Genomic DNA, 24,516 nt, shown 5'->3' on the forward strand with positions numbered 1-24,516 from the left:
GTGACGGGAGCGGATCCACTGGCCGTATGGGTTTCCCCTTCCAGCTGTCCAGGGGGTCGTTTTGTACCCGCCTGGCTGGAACCCCGCTTCAGAGTGTCTCTGGGCCGGATGCGCTTGAGCCACCACTGGCTATATAAGTTTCAGCCTGAGGATCATCATCCTCTTGGTCAGTAAAGATTTCTGGTTCGTCTACCGGACGTTCAGGAGGTGGTACTAGGGATGTCAGTGGGGCGGGTCAAGTAGGAGACCCGCCCCATCCCTGCCCAGTGGGGCGGGGATGGGTCTTGGTTTGGTGGGTGGTGGGGCGGGGATGGGAATTAAAATCATACCCGCGATGGGTGATGGGGCGGGGGTGGATTTTACATTGTACCCGCCCCATCCCCGCCCCGCTTCGTACCCACCTTATCCCCACCTTACACCCACATCTATATATTTTATAAAACAAAATTATATAATTTTATACTATTTTATATGTAAAAAAATATGTAAAATAAAATTGTCGATATAATAATTGTAAAACACTAATTTTATAACTAAAAAAAGTGTGTAATATTAATAATAATTTTACTTGTTGTAATTTATACGTAGTATTAAATATGTTGGATTGTGTATTGGAAGGTGGGTCTTAGGTGGGGATTAGGCGGGTATTAGGTGGGGATTAAGTGGGGATGGATATCCAAGTGGGTGGTGGGGCGGGGATGGTTTTGGAATTGTACACGCCGGGGCGGGGATGGGGATGAATTTTTGACCCGCCGCAGGGATGGGGACGGGGATGGGGATGAAAATTTTAGGTGGGGATAGGGATGGGAAGGCCAACATCCGCCCCGACCCACCCCATTGATATCCCTAGGTGGTACAGACTCTTGAACCATCCTTGAGGTACTCTCCCCACAAACGGCGCCAAATGGTTTAATTGTTTTTGTCCTTTGGGGAGTTACGTCACAAAGATTGGTCCGGCTGAGCTGTACCTGCAAAAACAACGGAGACTCCGGGTGGTGGAGCTCCGCCTTCGACGATCAAGTTAGTAACTTGAAAGAGAATAAAGAGTACTGAAATTTAGGTGGGGATCTGCTTGGATTCCAAGCTCAGGTGTTTCTCTTATGAGAGAGAAAGTAGGTGTAATAAATGATTGAATGTGTCCCCAAAATGGGGAAATATCTCCCTATTTATAGGGTCATTGGTAGCAGTGCCCCTATTTAGGTCGCTTGACCTAGATTCTAGTGGGTTGCGCCGAATTACGGCGCATCTTGAGATTTGGGCCCTTGAAGGCCGCCATTTTAGAAGTTTATCTGAAGGGGACACGTGTCAGGAGACTATTGGGCCACTCGGGCCATCCTGAACTTGACACGTGGCCTCCTCTCATTGGTCCACATGTCTAGGGTATTTTTACCCTAAACAGAAATCATCAAATTTCTTTGGATTTTTTCTAGGTTTAGAAGACTGTCTGACAATAGGAGGAGAAGGAGTGTTAGGAGGAGAATGATCAGAGGAAGCGAGAATAAGAATCTGGAGTAGAAGAATTAGAAGAAGAAATATTTTGATCACTAAAATTGTGCTCGGAACAAGAGTTGAAAGGTTGCGATAATGAATCAGAAGATATAGGTTGAGAGTTATCAAGAGCAGGATTCATAATAGGGAGAAAATAAACAACATCTATAGGTTTTGGTGACTGGAAAGGGAAAATAGTCTCACAAAATACAACATCCCTGCTCAAAAATAATCTTGTTTGCAGCCAAATCAAACAACATGTTTCCTTTTCGGGCATATGGATACCCAATAAACGCACAATTCCTAGATCTAGCTAGGCTCAAACTTATCACCAACTTTCTAAGGAGCATAACAAAGACATCCAAGCACCCTTAAATGCCCATAATTAGGAGATTTCCCAAACAACAACTCATGTGGACTCTTCCAATTCAACACTGAACTTGGATGAAGATTAATAAGATAGGTTGCAACCAGAAAACACTCACCCCAAAACATCAAAGGCAAAGAAGCATGAATTCTCAAACTTCATGCAGTATCCAATAAGTGTCTATGTTTGTGCTCAAACCTCCCATTTTGTTGAGGATTATCAAGAATACTCCTTTGATGAACTATACCCTTCAAAGCCAATAATTGAGTACAAGAATCTTGAATATTCAGTGCCATTATTGTCACTTCTAAGAGTCTAAGCTGTAACCCCAAACAAATTCTCAACACACTCAAGAAAAGCTAATAAAACCTCATATACGTGAGTCTTATCATGCAGTAGATGTGTCCAAGTTAATCCAGTATGATCATTAAGGACAATATGAAAGTAAGTAGCCCCGTACAAGGATGGTCTTCTATATTTAACCCTAAAGATTCACATCAATCAACTCAAAAGGGGCAGAAGCAATAGAAACAGAAGCAGGATAAGGCAATTTATGATGTTTCCCCATTACACATGCTTCACAAGTAAAATCACAGTTATGTCCATTATTATTACCAAGAATAGAAACTATTACATGATTTAGCTTGCTGGCATAAATATGTCCTAGTCTAGCATGAACAAGCCCAACACTAGGCTTTACAAATAAAGTAATAGTGTTATGAACAAAGGAAGTAACACTATTATTATTTTTAGAAGATAACAAAGAAGAAGCAGAACTAAATCTGTATAAACCAGATTCTCTTGTACCAATAGCCTTGGATTAACTAGTGACAAGATCCTAAAAGAAACAAGAACTTTTTTCAAAACGAGCACACAAATGATTATGATCAAGAAACTTTCCTACTAACAACAAATTATGCTTGAAATCAGGTATATAAAGGACATTTTGTGAAATAATTTGTGGTTTTAAGCATATACTACCAGCATAAAGCACTGATTTAATAGTTCCATCTAGTAAACCAACTTTAACTGGATTTTAAAGCAACTTATATGAAGTAAACAATTCCAGATTACTTGTCATGTGATCAGTAGCAGCAGTGTTAATAATCCAACAAGACTTATCAAAATTATTAACTAGAGCATCCACATTAGAAGCAATAGTTACACCTGCAAAGTTAACCTCAGATGAAAGAGCACTATTAAAATTCGGCCAATTGGCGATCATTTTTCTACAATCGTCATAAAAACGGTCGCAAAATATGAAATTTGCGACTGATTTTTACATGGTCGCAATATTGCGACCGTTTTTGGGTTATAAAACGGTTGCATAGGTATTTAAATAATTTTTAAAAATAAAATACATGTAAAAAACCATTCAAAATTAAAGTAATGTTGTTGCGACCGTTAGTAGCAGTTGCAAAATGCTACAATTGCGACTGTTTGAGATTTGGTCGCAAAATTACGATCGCTAATACCAGTCGCAAAAGTGCTTTTTTTTAAAAAAAAAAAAAGTAATATAAAAGAGGTGCACACCCTAACCCTAATCAGTGTATAACCACTCTACTATTTCTTTTATAGCTCTCTCTTCTCATGCCTCTCTCCTCTTTTCCCCTCTCTCTTTCCTTTTCTCTTTCCTCTTCTACTTTCACCGATCTGTTTCCCCTTCTCCTTCTTCTCTTTCCTCTTCTCCTTGATCTCTTTCCTCTTCTCCTTCTCCTCTCAAAGAGTCCCGTGTTGGCGAGTCTAGTAATGGCGAGTTCGAGTCCGGTGTTGGCGAGTTCGGTGATGGTGTAAACAAGTTAACGGTTTTTAAGGTCGAATTCCACCATGAAAATTCTAGATCTAGACTTTTCATGGTCGAATTTGGCCTTATTAAGCCAAATTTGAGGTAAAATTCAAAGTTTGAGGTATGTATTTGTGTTTTTGATTAATTTTTAGTTTCGTTTTTGGTTGTTTTCGTTTGTTTTTTAGTTTGATTTTGTTTTTTTTTTTCTGTTATTTTTGGGTTTGATTTTCGGGTACTTTTGATAATTTTGTGGCTTAATTTTCATTAATTTTTGGGTTTGAAAGTGAAATTGTTTGATTATTGTTATATTAGATTTTATTTTCGTTAATTTTAATTGGTTTAATTTTGTTTGATTTTCATGTTTGAATTTTTGTTAATTTTGTTTACGGGTGGCTTTTGTGGTGGCTAATTAGGGTTTTCGTGGGAAAGGGATGTGAATCCGAGGTGGGCTGGAGTTCTCATGGTGGCTAATGGTATTTTCAAGGTCATTTGGGGTGGCTGGTGGTACTTTAGGGTGGGCGGTGGTGTTGGGTAAAGGTGGGTAGGGTGGGCAGTGGTGGTGGGTAAAGGTGGTTAGAGTGGGCAGTGGTGATGGGTAAAGGTGGTTAGGGTTGGCAGTGGTGGTAGGTAAAGGTGGTTTCGGTGGGTTGGTGAGGCTAGATGTTATTAATATATGCGACCACGTGAATAATGACCACCACGTTACGACCGTTGACAGTCGCAATTATTTTTAGCGGCCGTTTTTGCTATTTTCATCGATCGTCAGAGACGATCGCAATTTGGCCGAATTTTAGTAGTGGAGGATTATCCATCCGAGAATTAGTCTGCATGAGATTCATGAATTCATTGTACACCATAGATGTAGTTGTGCATGCAAAAGAATCATTTGCAGGACCAGAACCACCAATACCTAATCTAGAACCCTTGCTACACTTAGAATGATCTGTAGGTGCTCTTCTAAGAGTTCCATAATCACTGGACACATTTGCAGCTATCTTTACACCTCCCTTAGCCTTCTGAGCTGTATACCAATTAGGCACTCCATATAGCTTTAGGATCGGATGACCTCTCTTCTTGCAATGATCACGGACAATATCATTCTTAATCCTCTTAAAATTGTATTTTCTTTGCTGAAAAACTAGTTTAGGAAACAACTTAGGTTGAAAAGAATTATGAACTTTGTATTCAATGCACCCATTTCAAGTGAGGCAGTAGTCTGATTGAGCTTATTTTGTTGCTCATTCTGCTTTATTGTATGATATGCCTTGTTAATAGTGGGTAAAGGACCAGAACTTAACAAGTTAGTCGTCACTTGATCATAATTCTTGTTAAGTCCATACAACAACTGCATTAATTTCCTTCGCTCTGGTCCATTTCAAAGACCTTCTTCCGAATTCCACAACTGCACTTCTTCAAAGCTACACAAGTACAATTTGGAAAACCTTCCAAAACTTGCAACTCATCCCAACATCTTTTTAATCTTCCATAGCATTCAGCAATACTATCATTATTCTGAGCAGCAAGATTCAGATTCCTATGCAAATCAAATAATTGAGGAGCATTACTATGTCCAAACCTCTCAAAAATTTCAGACCATAATTCAGTAGACGAATTAACAAACATAAACATTCAACTAGATTCTTATCCATAGAGTTCAAATTCCATGACATAACCATTTAACGCAATTAACGGCATTCTTACACTACAACTCCAACTCACAAAATTAGAGCCAGTAAGATCAGAATATTATTCCCAAGCTGCATTCCTGGATGATCACCATTAGCAAGGTAATAAGGATCATTGAATTTAACACCATTGTTGATTGACTGTGAAGAAACAACAGGTGCCATTATCAAATAATTGAAGCTCAAAAGAAGCTTAAGAAAACAAAGAATCAAAGAGAAGAGATCAAAATCGCAATCGCAAGAAATCGCAATAACACTTGAAAAATTGATTGAATAAAAAAGATATTCCGTTCAATCAAACGACCAAAATAAGAAATCAGAAGAAGAAAATCAAATAACTTACCAGGAATTGTTGTGATACCATGTGAAACTTCAATATTATCAAATATTTAAAAGAGAGAGATAACAAGAGAAAAGAGAGAAAAATCTATAAAGAGGAATTAAAATTGTGTAAAATGATAACTCGTTTGATTATTGATTATTACACCTTTAAATACCTATTATTACAGCAACTAACTTTAACAACTTTCCTAGAAATGCGGAAAAGCCTAACACACTTTGTCCTAGTCATCACTATAAATATTTTGTACATAAGATATTTACAACTATACTCAACATTTCTCAAGAGTGAAAAATTTTTTCCTTTTAAAATTAAATGAAGGTATGCTACATTCTTCTTCCTACTCTTTACATCTCATACGGTCATACCTCCCCCTTTCACTTTTATTTCCCCATTCTATGTTCACCGGACTCGGCTAAAATCCCAGAGAGAGGGGAAAGGGAGAAACCATAGTATAAAAACTCCGCATTTTCGACCGATAGACAACTTAAATCCCCCCAAAACAGCCTGAATTCGTGAGTTGGTCGGATTTTTGTGGTGGACTCCATTGTTGCCGGCGTGTAGCAACCACATGAATGCATGATAAAGAAATAGAGAGTGAAAGAAGAGAATGAAAGACTCAGAGGTGAAGGCTGATAAAATGATAAGAACGAGGTTTTGTGGTAAGTGGGACAGCTGTATTGATAAAAAATAATAATAAAAAAAATAAAAAACAAGTAGGGTGGGCTGCTCTGTGATGCTCTTCATTTTGGTTATATTTTATTTTTTAACTACTCAACCTCTTTTTTTACTTTTAATATTTTTTATTGGATAGAAAGTTGTAGTCACTGACAACATTTATTAGTTTTTTTAACCACTCAACCTCTTCACTTTTAACTTTTTTTTACTTATAATATTTTTTTTGCACAAAATGAAAGTATCCTAAAATTTTGAAAATTGACGAAAAGGACACTTGGACACGTGTCCGTGTCCGACACACATACCTGAGTCCATGTAACACAGTCCCCATTTCTCTTCAATTTTTCTTGCAAGGATACAAATGGAGGAAAACCATTTTCACAATTGTAATTTTCCTTGGAGAATCATTTTTCTAATAAATTGTTTTTCATTAAAATAAATAGAGCCTTATTATGATAAAAGGTGTCAATTCAGGCGTTCGAATCGGGTTTGGTGAAGTTGGGCTGGTCCGGTCAATTTTTTTAAAAATTTGATTCATTCTTAATTATTGTGTGCACCATGTCTATGCGAGTCGAATTTGAATGAGATATTTTTCAGATCAGTTTCGAATTGAATCGGGTCGAGTTTACTTTTGACACCTCTAAATAAGATTGTACTCCTCCGTAGTAGTGTATCGGATTATTCAAACTACAATCCAAAAACGAAAGTGGAAGAATCATATGGCCGGGGATGGTGCCCATGGTGGGGAGTACTTAATTGATTGAATAATAGAGTTAGGTTGTCCAGCTTGTCCTTCTCTTCCCATTCCCATTCACTACTATTAGTCAATGTAGTCAATCTTAATTTATAAATTAATGTACTCATTCATGCTAATCTAATCATTTTTTATTTCTAAATATTACTTCTTTTAGACTTTATATGCTTTTCCTTCCTAGGAAACTGTCAAATAATCATCCATTGCTACATATAGCTTAAGCTTCTTACCCAATTCACTCCTTGTCATCGATCTATAATTGTGAGTTATTAGGGATGAAGCCAACTAATACTTTCAAGTTTCATTTGTCAATCCCTTTTTCCGTTGTTGTTGGATATATAGAATGGGCAATTGTATGAGTACTTCTACACCGCTAAAGTCTATCAACTCTAATCCCAATTCTGGTATGGCATGATTCTACTTTGTATTAATTACTTATAGTGTTTTTATGTGATAGAGTATATAAACTGACCTTGAACTTCAACCATCAACTTAAACTTTTGGTTTAGGCATGTGTATTCTTGTAGTTTAGAATTTGTGTGTGCAATTGAAGAATATCGTATAGTATTGTTAGATGTAAACTTGTTTTGTGAAAGGGTGCTTAAAATAAGAAAAATAAGAAGAAAGCAAGAAACTAATAATAGTATTTATATATACGAAGTATTATAGTATATGGATTGATAAGAAAAGTCGAATGTAACACCTATAAATGTTTAACCAAGCTAGCTTGGTAGAGTTGGTACATAACTTTGAAGTCGCAAGTTTAAGCCCATCAACTACATATGCGTGCTATGGAGTAAAGGAATTATCTTATCTTCCCCTCTGCTCTTAAGAAATGTTAGTTTGGTAGAGTCTTTTTAACATTAAAAAAAAAAAAAAAAAAAAAAAACTATTGTCAAGTTAGGTGAGTGATCCTCTAAATTGGTGTAATATAATGACGGGTAATTAAGCCAATTAGGCTACCTACGACTTTTTTCATGTAAAAGAAAACTAGTACCTGTCTTTTTATCATAAAGATTAGTTTAGATTTGATTTCATTTAGAATGTTGTGTTAGTTAGCATGTTTGAAGGTCTTTGTTGCATTTTTTTTTTTAAAAAGGCATGTTTATTATTTGATGGTGAAATTAGCCTTGTATATTGGTGCTATCTTAATTGTTAATTGTGTTCTCTGTTCTGTATGGAGCTAATAGTTTATCAGGTTACTTAGATTATTTCAAGACTTTGTGATTCTGTTTGATTGTTGCCAAACTGTAAATATGTAATCCAAGACTGTATAATCTTCTAGCTAGCCGTTCTAGGAGTACGGTGCTTCATGGTAAAGCTCGTGTATCAATGTATCATACCGTCGTACCAAGACCTCTTAAGCTTTGAAGCCTATTTGTTATTCTTGTATAGTTCTTGAGTTGTATAACTATCTAATGCACCTTTGGTTTAGTTAATATATTTTGCATCATATGAAAGGTGGCGTTTATGAAAAATCTATTTGTGTAAGTAAACATTGCTAATCTTTGTTGGAGACAGAGGAAGTATAATGGGTGATTGGATCAGATTAATAAGAAATATTTATAAACTATATGAGAAATGAGTAGAGCTGCTGCACCTACTTATATTTATTCTTGAAAATGAAATAATACTGAAGAATATATTTTCTTTTATTATATTCTCTTATATTGAAAATGATATCAATTACAGTTTATATAGGAAAAACTCATCCTAAATAAATTGTGGTAGAAAACTTAGGAGCATTATATGCTTTACATTTTATTTAGGTTTTACTATTTTATTATTAGTTTTTCTTAATTTTACTTATCTTAAAATAGTTTATACATTGCACAATTAACTTTTATCTCACAAATTCCCCCTCTTAATTTGCAATGTTTAATAATGTTTTAAATTTCTCGAACTTTTCTGTTGTTATAGCTTTGGTAAGCATATCTGCTGGCTGATCATTAGTGTTGATGAACTCGAGCTGTATTTTTTCTTCATTGACTAATTCACGTATAAAATGATGTCGAATCTCAATGTGTTTACTTCTTGCATGAAACACTGGATTCTTTGTCATAGCGATAGCAGACATATTGTCACAAAATATCATCGTGGGGCTTTCTTGCTGAAGACCCAAGTCTTTTAAAATTCTTCGTACCCAAACTGCTTCACATGCTGCTTCAGTAGCAGACATGTATTTTGCTTCTGCAGAAGAAAGTGCTACTGTTTGTTGTTTCTTTGAATTCCATGATATTATCTTAGTGCCTAAACATAAAATGTAGGCTGATGTACTCTTACGATCATCAATGGAACCAGCCCAATCACTGTCAGTATAACCAATCAATTCTTTATCAACTTCACTCTGGTATCTTAGACCTACTTTCTTAGTACCTTGAAGATATCGTAATATCCTTTTTGCGGCAGCAAAATGTAATTTGCTAGGATTATTCATAAACCTTGATACCATATTCACTGCTTGAGCTATGTCAGGTCTTGTATGAATTAAGTATAGTAAAGAACCTACCAAACTTCTGTACACATTACCATCGACCTTACTAGCTCCATCATCTTGACTTAATTTTTCATTCAATGCCATAGGAGTATTCACTGGTTTGCAATTTTCCATATGAAATTTCTTTAGGAGATCCATAGTATATTTTTCTTGATTAAAGAAAATTTCTCCCTTGGTTTGCGTAACTTGAATTCCAAGAAAGTATTTCATGAGTCCTAAGTCTGTCATTTCAAATACTTGCATCATAGACTCTTTGAACTCATTAATGAGTTTCATATCATTTCCAGTGTAGATTAGATCATCAACATAAAGACAAACAATGAGAAAATGCCCATCATTGTTTTCTTTAATGTAAAGTGATGGTTCACTTGGACTCTTTTTGAATCCGTTATTCATAAAATGTTTGTCAATTCTACTATTCCAAGCTCTTGGCGCTTGCTTAAGCCCATAGAGCGCTTTATGCAAGCGATAAACTTTATCTTCTTGCCCTTGAATTTCATAACCTTGTGGTTGCTCCACATACACTTCTTCTTCTAATACACCATTCAGAAATGCGGATTTCACATCAAGCTGATAAACATATAATTCTTTCTGTGCAGCTATGGCTAACACTGTCCTAATGGTTTCAATACGAGCTACTGGAGCAAATGTTTCATTGAAATCAACTCCGGGGTTTTGAGCATATCCTTTGACAACAAGCCTTGCTTTGTGTTTTTGAATATTTCCGTCTTGGTCTAGTTTTGTTTTATAAACCCATTTTAGACCAATAATATCTTTACCTTCAGGGTAATCAACAAGCTTCCATGTCTTGTTTTTCTCAATCATAGCAATTTCTTCATCCATTGCTTTTATCCAAATATCATCATTTGATGCTTCTTTATAGCTAGAAGGCTCACTTGCAAATAAAGCTAATGTTTCCGTGTCATTTGCTTTAGATAAATAGCACTCGTAATCATCCAAATAAGAAGGCCTTTTTCTAATTCTTCCTGGTTGATTTAAAACTGGAGAAGATGAGGTTTCTTGTGTTTGTGTATTTGACACATTATTAGGAGATCTATGCGGACTGTTTGCTTCATTATTTATTGTTGTTGGAGCTGGGTTACGAGAATTTATAGCTTCTTCTTGCACAGGAAAATGAACTATTTCATTATCCCATTTCCATTTTGCCGATTCTTCAAATATAACGTCTCTGGAGACTATTAGCTTCTTAGCTTGTGGGTCTAAGAGACGATAGCCTTTTGATTCATCACTATATCCCACAAAAAGATACTTTCTCCCTTTGGGATCGAACTTGTCTTTACCTTGATTTTTGTTTAAGGCATATGCAATACATCCAAAAACTTTTAAATGACTAACAACCGGTTTTCTACCATTCCAAGCTTCATAAGGAGTCTTGTTACTAACTGCTTTAGTTGGTGAAATTTGCCATTTCTACAATTGTGCGATTCTTTCTCTCTGCTACACCATTCTGCTGAGGTGTTCTTGAGACTGTCAATTGTCTTTTTATTCCTTCATTTCTACAATGCTCCATAAAAGGGTTATATATAAATTCACCCCCTCTATCAGTTCTCAATGTCTTTATCATATAACCACTTTGTCTTTCAACTAATGCTTTAAATTGGAGAAATACATTGAAAGCATTTGACTTTTGATCAATAAAATATATCTACATCATACGAGTGTAATCATCGACAAATAATAGAAAATACCTCTTATTCTGTAGAGAAGGATTTCTTGTGGGGCCAAATATATCTGCATGTACTAATTCAAGAGGAGCTTTAGCTCTCCATGAAGTTTTTGGGAATGGAAGACGATGCATTTTTCCATATATACATCCTTCACAAACTTGAATATTTCTATCAATGTGTGGTAATCCCACGACCATGTCTTTTTGTTTCAATAATTGTAATCCTTTTTGGTTCAAGTGTCCATATCGTAAGTGCCATAGATAAGATTCATCCATAACATTTGCTTGCAATTGCAGCTTCTTTTGTGGCATATGAAGCGGGAAAACTTTATTATCAACCATTTGTACTTTCGCCAATATAGTACCAGATTTTTTGTCCGTAACAATGCATTCCCCATTGTCAAAATTTGTTGAATATACTCGTTGAACAAGTTGCCCAACACTTAGGAGATTATGTGTCAAATTAGGCACATAAAGAACATCATGTATGTATTTTGTGTTATTTGCTTTGCTATTAACAGCAATGACTCCTCGTCCTTCGACGTTTGCCTTTTTTCCATCACCTAAGGTGACTTGATTTGCTACACCCATATCTAACTTGATGAACATGTCCTTATTTCCTGTCATGTGGTTGCTACAACCACTATCGAGAAACCATAAATTGCTAGACTTATTTTGTGCATCCATGCACGTAAGAAATAATTGTTCACCTTCAGCGTTAGCGGTGAAATTCGCTTCATTTGTATTATTTCCATTTTGATGCCAACAATCTTTTTGAGAATGATTTGAATTACGACATCTCTTACATTTAAAATAACATTCAGATGATTGATGGTTAGACTTACCACAAATACGACAAGAATTATTTGACCTTTGTTGATAATTTTGATATTGTCCGCGACCTCTTCCTCTACTTTGTCCTCGGCCACGGCTAAAATTTTGGGTACCACGGCCTCTACCATATTGATGTCCTCTTTGGTTTCCCCCTCTTTTCTCTGACTCTCCTTGATATTGTTTGTTTGATATGTTAAGTTGGGATTGAAATGCTTGATCTACAAGTTGATCGGTATTTGTATTTCTTTTCAATTTTGCTCATGTGATTCCAAAGATCCCATCAACTCATGCATTGTGAGAGTTGACAAGTCCTTAGACTCTTCTATTATAAATGTGGCAGAATTATATTTTTCTGTCATACTTCTTAATACTTTTCGAACAACTCTTTTTTCTTCTAATGTATCACCGAGACTTCTTATTTGATTAACTATTTACGTGACTCGGGAAAAATAAACTTGGATATTTTCTGTCTTTTGCATTTCCAGGTTATGAAAATCTCTCCATAGATTTTGTAATCTAACAGCAACAACTTTTTCATTTCCTAGAAATCCTTGTTTTAATGTATCCCAAGCTTCTTTGGATTTTTTCAATCCATATAAGCGGGGAAATATAGTTTTACTCACGGCTGCATGAATATATCGTAAAGCAAGTGCATCTTTTTTCTTGTTTTCCTTGTGTAGTTTTTGTTGTGCTTCATTAGGATTTTCTGGAAGGTCTTCATAGCCTCCTTCCACGAGCTCCCATAAATCTTGGGATATAAAGAATGTTTGCATTTGACTACTCCAATAGTCATAATGTTCTCCATCAAAGATAGGAAGTGTCGGTTGGGAATAAGAGAAAAATGGTGTTGATGTACTGGAAGCCATGATATAATTATTCCGGCTCTGATACCAAATTTGTTGGAGACAGCGGAAGTATAATGGGTGATTGGATCAAATTAATAAGAAATATTTATAAACTATATGAGAAATGAGTAGAGTTGCTGCACCTACTTATATTTATTCTTGAAAATGAAATAATACTGAAGAATATGTTTTCTTTTATTATATTATCTTATATTGAAAATGATATCAATTACAGTTTATATAGGAAAAACTCATCCTAAATAAATTGTGGTAGAAAACTTAGGAGCATTATATGCTTTACATTTTATTTAGGTTTTACTATTTTATTATTAGTTTTTCTTAATTTTACTTATCTTAAAATAGTTTATACATTGCACAATTAACTTTTATCTCACAATCTCATCAAATTGAAGTGTTCAACAAAATTTCACCTATCTATTTTAAATGGGAATGTGGTGTTAAAATATTCAATCATAATATAAGTGTGGAATATTATTTGGATATGTATAGGGATTACATTTTACATATTTGTAGAGAAGTTAGATATTGATGCAAATAATCAAAAATTGCAGAAGTAAAAAGTTTATTTTGTGCTTTTATTTCTGTTACCTAGAGAAAATTTTCACTATTGTTTCAGCAACAAATGTCAAAAGCAGCAATCAGAGTATTCCTACTCAAAGATCTGATGATGAAACATTGCCTACTCCTGGTTTAAACGCCTTCTCCTGCAACGACTTTGCGACTGGCATCGAATATTCCCACAGCCTCACTGAAAAAGGTGAATATTCTGATATAGTTTTCAAGGGGTGGATTGATAAGCAGACTCTCTGCCCTTCAGCCCCTGAAACTGGAATTCCTGTCTCTATAAAACACCTTAAATCCGAAGTTTTCAAGGGTGATAAGGAGTGGTTGGTATGTTCACTACTGTATGATTTGTGTTCGTTCCCTTCACATTAAGACTTCTTACCCGAAATTTTTCCTCATAGCTTATTTGATGCAGGCAAAGTTGAACTATATTGGCCAACTACACCATCCCAATCTAGTGAAACTTATTGGATATCGCGTTGATAGTGAAGATTGGTTTCTGGTGTACGAGTTTTTGCCTAATGGAAGCCTAGAAAACTATTTGTTCAGAGGTAAGTGTCTTATTTTACTGATAGTTTCTTAATTTTGTAATTTATGAGTGTAATTATTCTTAGAAGAATTGCCGGCATTTGCTATAAAAGTATTTTTGACAATTACCACCTTCTGTTATATCCATTTTAGCAATTACCACCTTCTATTTTTTATTTTGAAAATTACCACCTTCTATTTTCAAAAACATGAAAAGTTACCACCTTCTTGCCCCCAACTACCATGTGACGTCATTTTGGGCTCATTCTTTCCCTTCCCTCCCTATTTCCCTCACATTTCTCATTCCTATTTGGATTCTCATCTCCCCTTTCACTTTTTTTCCCCCAAACCACCAATAATTGTTCATCAATTTTGATTTGGAGGAGTGAATTGAAGTGTTTTTTATTGTTTGGGGGAAAAAAAGTAAAAGGGGGGATGAGAATCGAGTTAGGAATGAGAAATGTGAGGGAAATAGGGAGAAAAGAGAAAGAATGAGCCTAAAATGACGTCATGTGGTAGTTGGGAGGCAAGAATGTGATAACTTTTGATGTTTTTGAAAATAGAAAGTGGTAATTTTCAAAATAAAAAATAGAAGGTGGTAATTGATAAAATGGACATAACAGAAGGTGGTAATTGTCAAAATTTCCTAAAAGTCTTGATATAGTTTGTTGGGAAATATAAATGCAGAGGGAATCCAACCAATCTCTTGGGAAACAAGGATGAAAGTGGCTATAGGTGCTGCCAAAGGACTCTCTTTCCTTCACGACGCTGAATCACAAGTCTTATATCGTTATCTTGATGCATCACATATCTTGCTAGATGATGTATGTTGTTTAAACAACTAACTCCTACATTTTTCTCATGTCTTTTCTTTTTTTGTTGTTGTGCAATTGTCTACGAGTAATATATTTCTCTACTTACAGGATTTCAATGTGAAGCTACCAGCTTATCTAGCACCTCAGGTCATGGACATTCAGGGTTATGCAAGGCAGGGTTATGCAAGGCAGGGTTATGTAGCGCAAGGTTATGCAGCGCCAGAGTCTGTAGATTCAGGTACGGAAATTGTCTATATGATCTCCTCAAAATTAATTATACACTCGGATATATCTACATGTATGTATACTCAAACCAACTTGTACACTTGAATTAACGTTAAAAACACCTTCATGTACCTAAAGCTAAGTTGTACACAAGGGTGTAATATTGTAGTACTAATCAATTGGTTTCTTTAGTATATGGACCAGGTTGTGTTTCAACAAAGAGCGATGTCTATAGTTATGGGATTCTATTACTTGTACTGCTAACTGGCCGGCGTGCACTTAAAAAATCAATGATCGGCGATCAGTATCTCCTAAACTGGGTGAAGTTATTTCGGAGAAAGTTGCTCCAAATCATGGATACCAAATTGGAAGGCCAATATCCTGAAAATGTTGCAGTTGCGGTTGCTGCACTTGCTTTACAGTGTACTGATTCTAATCCAAATTCTAGGCCTGAAATGTCACCGGTCTTAGAAAAACTCCAGGAAGTTGTAAGCCTATAACTATGTAACTAATTTATGTAAGACCCCTTTTTTTTTTTATTTTTTTTTTTTTTTTTTGATGGAAATATATGTAAGATTGTAAGACCTTAAACATGTACAACTATGAAAATTCTCCTGTAGATTGTTATTCTTACTTTATTTTCCTAACATTACATTTAGTGAAGATCAGCCGGATTAGTTGATTAAAGTTTTGGCATGCTATTTTATACACGAGACCAAGTCATGTCTAATTTTATTTTTATTTTTATTTTTTTTGAGGGAAGTCATGTCTATATCATTGCTCTTTAGTTTTTTCAAATTGACAAAGAATCTCATTGCTCTTTAGTTTTTTCAAATTGACAAAGAATCGAAGATTTTTTGTTAAGTAAATATTTTTTAAATATTTACAGTCACATCAGAGTTTGCATATGTGGATTGTACACACTAATATGAAGTACTTTGTAAATAATGTTTTTTTTTTCTTTTTTCTTTTTTTTTTTTAGAGTTAAGACTATGTGACCATGAGTCCATGATACTTACAATTAGACTGATGAGAAGTTTAGCTCAGTTGGAGCAAGATTCAGTTCCTTCGGCTTTATCCTGGGTTCGATGCTCATTACCCCCTTCTCGTGGTTATTAACCTCCTTGCTATTCCTGTGATAGAAAGTTAAGGTGGGACCAATATCATATCCTTAAAAAAAATGATAACTGCAATATATATATATATATATTTATATATATATATATATATATATATATATATATATATATTAATCAAAATTTTCAAAGAGTATAAATTATATCCTAGAACCTTCATTCAGCGTACACATTACTTTTCTTATTTCCTTATTACCATATGATTTCAAGGTACGTAAAATTTTTTATGTCTTAAAAGTGGACTCGCACTCTAATTGACGTACAAGTGCGACCTTAATCTTAATCTTTATAGCTAATAAAAAGATCTACTTGTCATTCTTGAAGAAGATGGTGGGGCAAACCGTCCCTTCACTTTATTTTATGATCCTTGTCTAGTTGTCTACTAATATACTTGTATTGAAGTACGATAGTGTAAATACATACATCTCATTATTACGCATGCAATAAGAAAACATCCTGAAAATATCCAGCTCATCATTCACTAATCACTAGACATACTAAACATATAAAATAAGATACAAATTTGGAATGTGAATCATTAAAATTGTTTGGATATGGCGGTGACTTTGGTCTGTGACTCTAGAGGAACTTAACGGTGGTGCACATCACATGGGTTTTGTTTACAAGCGTTGTTGATAAAAAAGGTAAAGAGATAGAATGAGAATGGAATGAAAATAAATTAAAGGTTAGAAACAAAAAGCTAAGAGATGTAAACTAAATGACAAATAATGTTTTAAAGGTAAAAGTTCACGGGCTAGTACGGTTCTCATCACACTACAAATAGTTCCATTACTCTAAACCCATGTCCCTCTTATTTTAATGCAATCAAACATTATTATATACGGATTAAGTAACAAAAGTAAAATTGAAGGCTTGTGTACGATAGGTTATAGGTTTGTATTTTTCTCTCCGTTTGTTGGAAGAGTACTAGATGCGATTGGCCTTTAAGTTGGATTAAGTAACAAAAGTAAGTTTTGTTTGTTCATGTTTCGCTTGACTTTAGTGAGTTCAGTTTTACGTAATCTACGAAATATAATAAAATAGAAAATATTTAATACGGAGTATAATTCTAAGGGTAAATTAAAAATTAATTAAAAAAAAAAGGTGAATAATACCAAATAAGGCATACTTACAATGAAATAGGGTAGTACTCCGTTGAATATGATTGATACTGTTGCATCTTTTAATGCAAATATAATATATATATATATATATATATATATATATATATATATATATATAAAAGCTTATATGTATATATACAATTGTGGCTTTAAATTATTTTATTTTCTGTGTTAAAAGTTGCACATAATTTACAATCATTTTTCTTATAAAAAGGAATTAGGGCCTGTTCTGATATGATTATTTTCAGTTCAGTTCAGCTCTAAATAAGTTCAGTTCAGTTCAACTCCTAATTTCCTACTCTTATAAAATATTCAGTTCAGTTGAACTCTTAATTTCCTTCTCTTATAAAATATTCAGATTAGTTCAGTTCTGCTATAATAAGTTCAGTTCAGTTCATTTCACTTCATTTCAGTTCAACTCAATTTAGTCAATCAGAATAGGCCCTTACTAAATCCATTTTGTTCTTCCATGTATGTAAATTTGAAGAGAAAAAAAAAAAAAAAAAAAAAAAGAGTGTCACCACCATTAAATTGTACAACTTAAATGGTTATAAAGTTTTTTTTTATGTATATTATCTTTTTTGAACACTTCTATTTTTATTCCATGTTATAGATAAATCAAAATTATACTCTGTACATTATAAAATGAAAATCATACTCCGTAAGAGAGATTGAAAGCAAAGTACTGGTACAATACATACATTTATCATTAAAATGAAATGGACCCACAAACCACAATGAGCCATCCTTATAGCTAAAAAGATGAATGACTTTCTCAATGTTACATTAAAATTGGTAAATAAAAACATGGAGACAACTTCTTAGTTCACTCTCCACTCAAGTACTCAACTATAGTAAAGTGGCTTACCCCTCATTATTCATACCAATCACATAATACCAACAAAAACAGAGTACTCTGTTTTTCTTCTCTTCTTTTTCTTCATCTTAACACTTAACTTCAAACCAATAAGTAAAAAACATACATTTTCTTTTGCTTTTCAATGATGTTACCAAGTATATGGTTCATAATGTTATGTACATTTATAAATTGGGAGGAGTTTAGTGTAAATGCCGATAAGCCGCCGCCGGTGAAGGTAGGGAACATTAGCACGGTTGATGATGCAAAGAACTTCAAGATGTATTATGGGCAAACCTTCAAAGTTATCAAAAATGTTATTGATGGAAAGAGTTATCTTCTTATACAGGTATAGTTTTGATATTTTTCTTGTTATATATAATTATCTGTGTTACTATATTTTAAGTGTAGTTTTTACTTGTATTTCCTTCTTAGTTGGAAAGTAGAGTCAGTGATAAGAGGATTGGAAGTTTATATTAAAAACGGTAATATCCAGACATCCAGTCAGTGTTACTAGTCTTATGACTTTATATGGGGTGTGGATCCAAAGTCTATACATAAGAGTAATAGAAAACAAATTTATACATGTTCTATTCAGGGTCGAATCGTGTTGGGCTTATAATATGTCGTAGTATTACCAAAACGAAATCAATTTGATGAAAAAAAATAAGTGATCTCTATCGAACTCCTTGAAGGGATAAACTTAGTAAACAATAGCAAAAATATAGGAGGAGCAACTCGAGTCAACAGGTTGGGTTGAGATCAAGTACGGGCTAGATTATATTGTCAAATTCACCTCTCCAAATAGAAAAAGGAAAACCATGAACCAAACAATCCAGGTCCATACTAGGAAGTAGGAACTAAAAGTCAATGTTATTGTTAGCCATATTTCAATTATTACTCGTATAAGTAAGGGACATTTCACGTAGTATAAATTAAAAAAGCTTCAAAAGCTAGTCAATACTCATAGTAACTAACTTGCTAAGTGTATCCGAGTATATCTAAGAAATTTTGTTAGATACGAATTATTTAGTTTAGGTGTTCAATCAAATATCTGTTTGGCTCATGTCATGGGATGTGACGAAGTTTTATACTGGCTGTCACTGGCCTACCGTAACCCTCCTCCTTTATCCAGGCTTGGGACTGGCAGCGGGAAACCCACTGGCGGAGTTAAGGCTTTGATTGATTGATTGATTGATTGATTGGTGTTCAATCAAAATCTTGCTTGCTTAAAACAATACGAGTAAATAAAAGTTGGATTCAATAATAATGGTCTGAACAAGATCTAATCTGGCCCGTAAACGATTAGGACCATCTGTTGCATTATCGCAAAAGTAGAAGCATCGTTTGGAAGTTTTGAAAAATCAAACACCAACGTCACCATTTTTGTGTTGATTTTGCATAGGGAACTGTCTCTCATCAATAATTCAACAAAATTGCAGATAACTAAAATAGCAATTACAATAAAAAAAATAAAAAAATAAAAAAATAGCAATTACAGTACTCATTTGTCAGTTTCCTATTCCCATTTCTTATGAAAAAAAAAAATACAAATTAACATCCCAATTTCCCATTACGAATATGCATCAATTGGTCTTATTAAATAGGAATAACACGTTAGAAACGTTAATGTGTGATATTCTCTTTTGTTCTTTATATTTTTCTCGTAAGCTCATTTCTTTTTGTTCTTTACACTTCTACTTTATTTTTTTCGAGGTATTTATCATACTTTTGCTACATGTTTCCACTTTTTCATTCCCTTTTTTCTTGCCTTAATCAAAATCACAAGAACACTTCATAATAAAGGTATTATTTCATTTTTTTTTTTGAATAGCAGGTATTGTTTCATTATAATCAAGTTTATATGTTTTTTTTTTTTTTTGAAAAACCTATAATCAAATTCATATAATTGGATGTTGTAAAGTTGGTTTCCTATACAGTTGTAAGAGAAACTTACTTTCTTATAAAAGTATATAGTGATAAAAAGCAAATTTTAAAAATTCAATGAAATAGAGAGTTTTGAACAGAGTAAAACTCGAACACAAACAAGTTGTTCACGAGTCATACATGAAACTATGAAAGTGTACTATTCAACTTTTGCTCATTTCTAAACAAGCTTGAAAATTTTGTTGTTCTTCAACTGCGTATTGTCTTAGCTTAGAAGTATGGACCAATTAATTTAGCATTACCTTGTTAATTATACATTATAGACCTCACAGACTCACAGTACATGAGATTAGTAGACCACTAAACATCAATAATAAAAAGAACAAATTAAAACCTTGTAAAATGGATATCTAATTATCTAGTTGTTTGTTACATAACATATTCAGATATTCTACTATGCAATTACAGAATAACTCAAAGATGGCAGGAAGGACAAAATACTGCACAAATCGAATGAAATCGTTCGTAGTCCCATTGTCGAATTACACACTTGATACTGATACGTTTCCAGGCGTTCCAGGTATAAAATATACTTATAACAAATTTCTATCAGCCAAAATTTGGAAAGTAGTGTTACACATATATTTTCCGATATCTCTAACAAGTAGGCATCTAATGAGTTGCACACTATTTTCTGTGATTTCTTGCAGTTTCTTTCCTTGAGGTAATAATCATTCTCTAGCCATTTTCGACAATTCTGTATAACACCGCCATTCCAGTAAGTATTGCATAAGTAAAAAATTCATTGTTTCGACGACATCCATGTTTTATATATATGGTTGTATCAGCTTCTAGGTATGCTTGGTACTTGTAAAGGTATAACATCAAATACTATGGCATCTGCGTGCTTAATGAAGTTATACGAAGGAGGAGAACTTACAATGGTAAATAAAAGTGAGACAGAACAACTTTCTCAATTTTCGGCTTACTTTACTAGTGCCACTGATCAACCACCAGCCTGCAACATTGCTACATTTCAAGCATCATCCGAAGACTTACCTCTTCAGGTTGGTCGACTCTATAGCGTATGTCTAGTTTTATATCTTATTTGTCGACCTTTTCAATTGATTTTTACTGAACTGAACTGAACTAATCTAGTAATCGATTGATTGATTCACTTGCATCTTTATTAGAAGCAATCACATTCTTTTGGACAAAATTCTTTTCATCAAAATTGGTGTTGGTTGATTTGATGACTTTTAGTAGGCGAAAATGAGTTTATTTTTTTAGTTGAAGAGAGCACAATGTTCATAGTACGTAGAAATTTGATTAGCGTATATATTACAAGTGTTTCTTTAAAAGCCTAATGTATTACACTTCTAAACGTCCGAATATTAATTGCTAGCGTGCAGAGTGGATCAAATATATAGCAGTGTTCGCGAATTTGGAAGTCAGAGCAAACTCTGTATATGATGCAGTAAGTTTTATTGAAATTCTTTGCAATCGAGTATTGATCAAAGTGTTTGTTAAAACTATATAAGAGTTGCCTTTATAATGTCTGATTTTTCTGTAAGCCTCAACTTCTCTGTTTTAAAGATTAAGTACAACAACAATTAGGTTAATTAAAATCAAGTTTTTGGTTCTCAATTTGAATATCAACTTCATGTCATCTTTTATGATTAGGCTAATGTTCGCGATAACTGAAAAGAGACTAACTAGTTAATACATTCATGATCCTGTAGTTTTATTTAACTAATACATTTATATTATGTGTGTAGGTTAAGCAAAATTATTTATGCTTGGCAAACATGTCTACAAACAGAAATTCGTCGTTCAAACCTGTTGTTGCTTGGATGCGCTATGAAGATGTAAGTATGCCTCAAAATTTCTTAAGTTAATACACATACAACCTTCATACTAAAAACTTACAATGCTAGTGTTGAGTTTAATTTTGGTGATTTTTTTTACTCATTTTTTGCAGGGACAATGGTCTTTTACAACAGAAGCCTACAAAGAAAAGGTACATTCATCTATTTGTTTATAATGATATGTAAAAGAATGCACCAACATTATATGATGAAACCAGTGATTTTGCTACAAAATGAGTAACACTAGGGCTTGATCATTGATTAATTTGAATCACAAAATAGAGTTAAAGTGTCAAAAACTTTTTATATATCGGCGCAATTTCTATTATTATACTTGTCTTCTTATCTAATTTGGGGTGGTGCAGTTTGTGCAAGATGCAGGTGGAGAAAATGTTGATGAAACTATCAACAAAATGTCTTATAACATATCAATTCCTGATGACCTTGATCAACTTCATGCTATCTTATGTGTGAGTTTATTACTCCATATTTAACTATTATATTATTGCAATTTGCTAGGTCCATGTGTTCTATTCGGCTGATTTTCACCTATATGAACATACCTTACCTTATCTAAACTTACTTGAACTTATTAAATACATTAGATTTATTACAAGTTTTTTTGCTTTAAAAAAAAAAGATTTATCATAATTAGTTTTTGAGTATTTCATAAGCATCATATCAACCCCATAATCATAATGTTATTGGACCATGCTTTATAACCATATCATATCCTATATATGTTGTAGTCGGTGGATGCAGTGATTGATGAAACATACCCTAGTGATCCTGCAACATACAACTTGACTACATTCCTCCAAAATGTTGGTGTTGAAGATAAATCTTGCTTTGCTTTCTTAACAAATGAAAGCGTTTGGAGATATGACAAGAGAATGCAAATGAATACCACTTCACTTGGTGAGCATGCATCACAATACATAATCTTCCTCAACCTTTAATCTTTATTACTACGTATTATAAAATAGAGTTGATCATGACTTAGGCCGTACTTTTGTGTCAAAGTTGTTAAAGATATGGTAAATCAAAACACTATCCGTTTCCTTCTATTTTTGTTTTCGTCGTAAATTTCAAATTAGTTAGTGGCTATATATGTATATCAAAATTAATCTCTTTGACATTCGTATTTTGTTTATTATTCTCAAGATTGGTACGACGGCGCTGTGTCTCAACCACAGCTAGTATTGGCAGACTTGATGGAAGCAATCTTTCCTACAGGAAACTACACTAGTACTTATTTTAGAAACCTTGCTAAGGTAATCTTTCTTGTAGTTAATTTTTCCTCTTTGTTTGAAATTAAAACAAAAGTCTTAGTAATATTAACAATTATATTAATTATTTGAGTAATTTTCTTATTTGTAATTATACAGGGAGAGCAGATTATTGACATCACAACTTATGAGAAATGTAATAGTGATAGTGCTTTAGAACCAACAATCATACCTTGTAATAGTAAAATTTACTAGTATTATTGATATTACTATTATCAAGTTAAACTATACTTCGTATTAAAGACTAAATAAAATATAATTTATTTCTGTAAAGTTTTAAGTATGAAATCGATTTTGATCCTGCCTAATATATGTGTATTGTAATCTTGTTGCTTTAATCAGAGGCTTTAGTGCTTTACTATATCCTATGCGTTTTAAACTTTTAAGACTTTATGGGATAATTTGTCAAGAATAAGCCAATTTTTGCTTGGTTAACTCAAAAGAAGGCAACATTTTGATTAACTCAGAATAAGTCGACTTTTATAATGCGTAGTATATTTTCTCAAAATGAGTCAAAACTTGTTAGCTTAAAAAGTAACTAGTTGTTAAGGTGAACAACTATGCTTGTCAATATGTGGTTGATTCTTTTATAAAAAAGTAATTAAGATTTATTTTTTGATTAATTATTAAAAGTAAAACTTTTTTTTTAAAATTTACAATTAAATAATAAAATAAATAAAATAGAATGAAATAAAAAATCTCAGCCACCCACTACCAGAGGCCGGCGACCACCTCTCCCCCGGCGCTGGAGACCCCACCCCCTCCATTCCCCCTTCCCGTTCATCCCCTCCCTGAATCCCTAATCACTCCTTCCTCCCCAAATTGACAACCCTAGTAGTTCTTGTTCCCGTCATACCCCTTCCCCTTCTCACCGTTTTGCAACCCTATCCCTCTGGTTCAGTCAAATTTCTCAGGTTTTGGGGGTTGTTATAGGGTAGGGATAAGGGTTTCAACGGTGGTGGATCTGGGGCTCACCATCCGCAGTGAGGGTTTTCGACAACGGTTTTGGTAAGGTTTTCGTATCAAGGCAGGGAAGCGACAATGAGGTGGCCAGCCATTGACCACTAGCAAGGGGGCTGGCAGTGTGCGTCGGGTTGGGGGTGGCTTGTGATTTTTTTTAAAAAAAATTATTTAGTAATTATTATTAAAACTAGGTTAGAACCTGTGCGATGCACGATTTATATAAAACCTATTTTTAATTGTACATTTTAAAAATAAATTACTATTGTACATTAATATAAA

At 33.9% G+C, this 24,516-nt stretch overlaps 2 protein-coding genes across 2 annotated transcripts; both read left to right on the plus strand.

Annotated features, from left to right (window-relative positions):
• Nucleotides 1-13,035: 13,035 nt before the first annotated feature.
• LOC145627732 (putative serine/threonine-protein kinase PBL3) lies at nt 13,036-15,054 on the plus strand (the record flags this gene model as incomplete). Its single annotated transcript, XM_081680085.1, has 5 exons — nt 13,036-13,039; nt 13,599-13,873; nt 13,962-14,097; nt 14,762-14,898; nt 14,998-15,054. Coding segments are annotated over exons 1-5 (609 nt in total), but the record flags the coding sequence as incomplete, so codon positions are not given.
• A 3,164-nt stretch (nt 15,055-18,218) lies between these two features.
• LOC145626772 (uncharacterized) lies at nt 18,219-23,511 on the plus strand. The gene is made up of 11 exons (XM_081679249.1): nt 18,219-18,579; nt 20,586-20,697; nt 20,828-20,841; nt 20,966-21,184; nt 21,523-21,594; nt 21,896-21,985; nt 22,099-22,137; nt 22,351-22,455; nt 22,735-22,903; nt 23,150-23,259; nt 23,374-23,511. The coding sequence occupies exons 1-11, from the start codon at nt 18,376-18,378 to the stop codon at nt 23,467-23,469; spliced, it is 1,230 nt and encodes a 409-aa protein (XP_081535375.1). The 5' UTR covers nt 18,219-18,375; the 3' UTR covers nt 23,470-23,511.
• Nucleotides 23,512-24,516: the final 1,005 nt, after the last annotated feature.

Source organism: Chenopodium album, chromosome 4 (assembly GCF_948465745.1).
Source record: "Chenopodium album chromosome 4, dcCheAlbu1.1, whole genome shotgun sequence".
In the NCBI taxonomy this organism is placed as follows: domain Eukaryota; kingdom Viridiplantae; phylum Streptophyta; class Magnoliopsida; order Caryophyllales; family Amaranthaceae; genus Chenopodium; species Chenopodium album.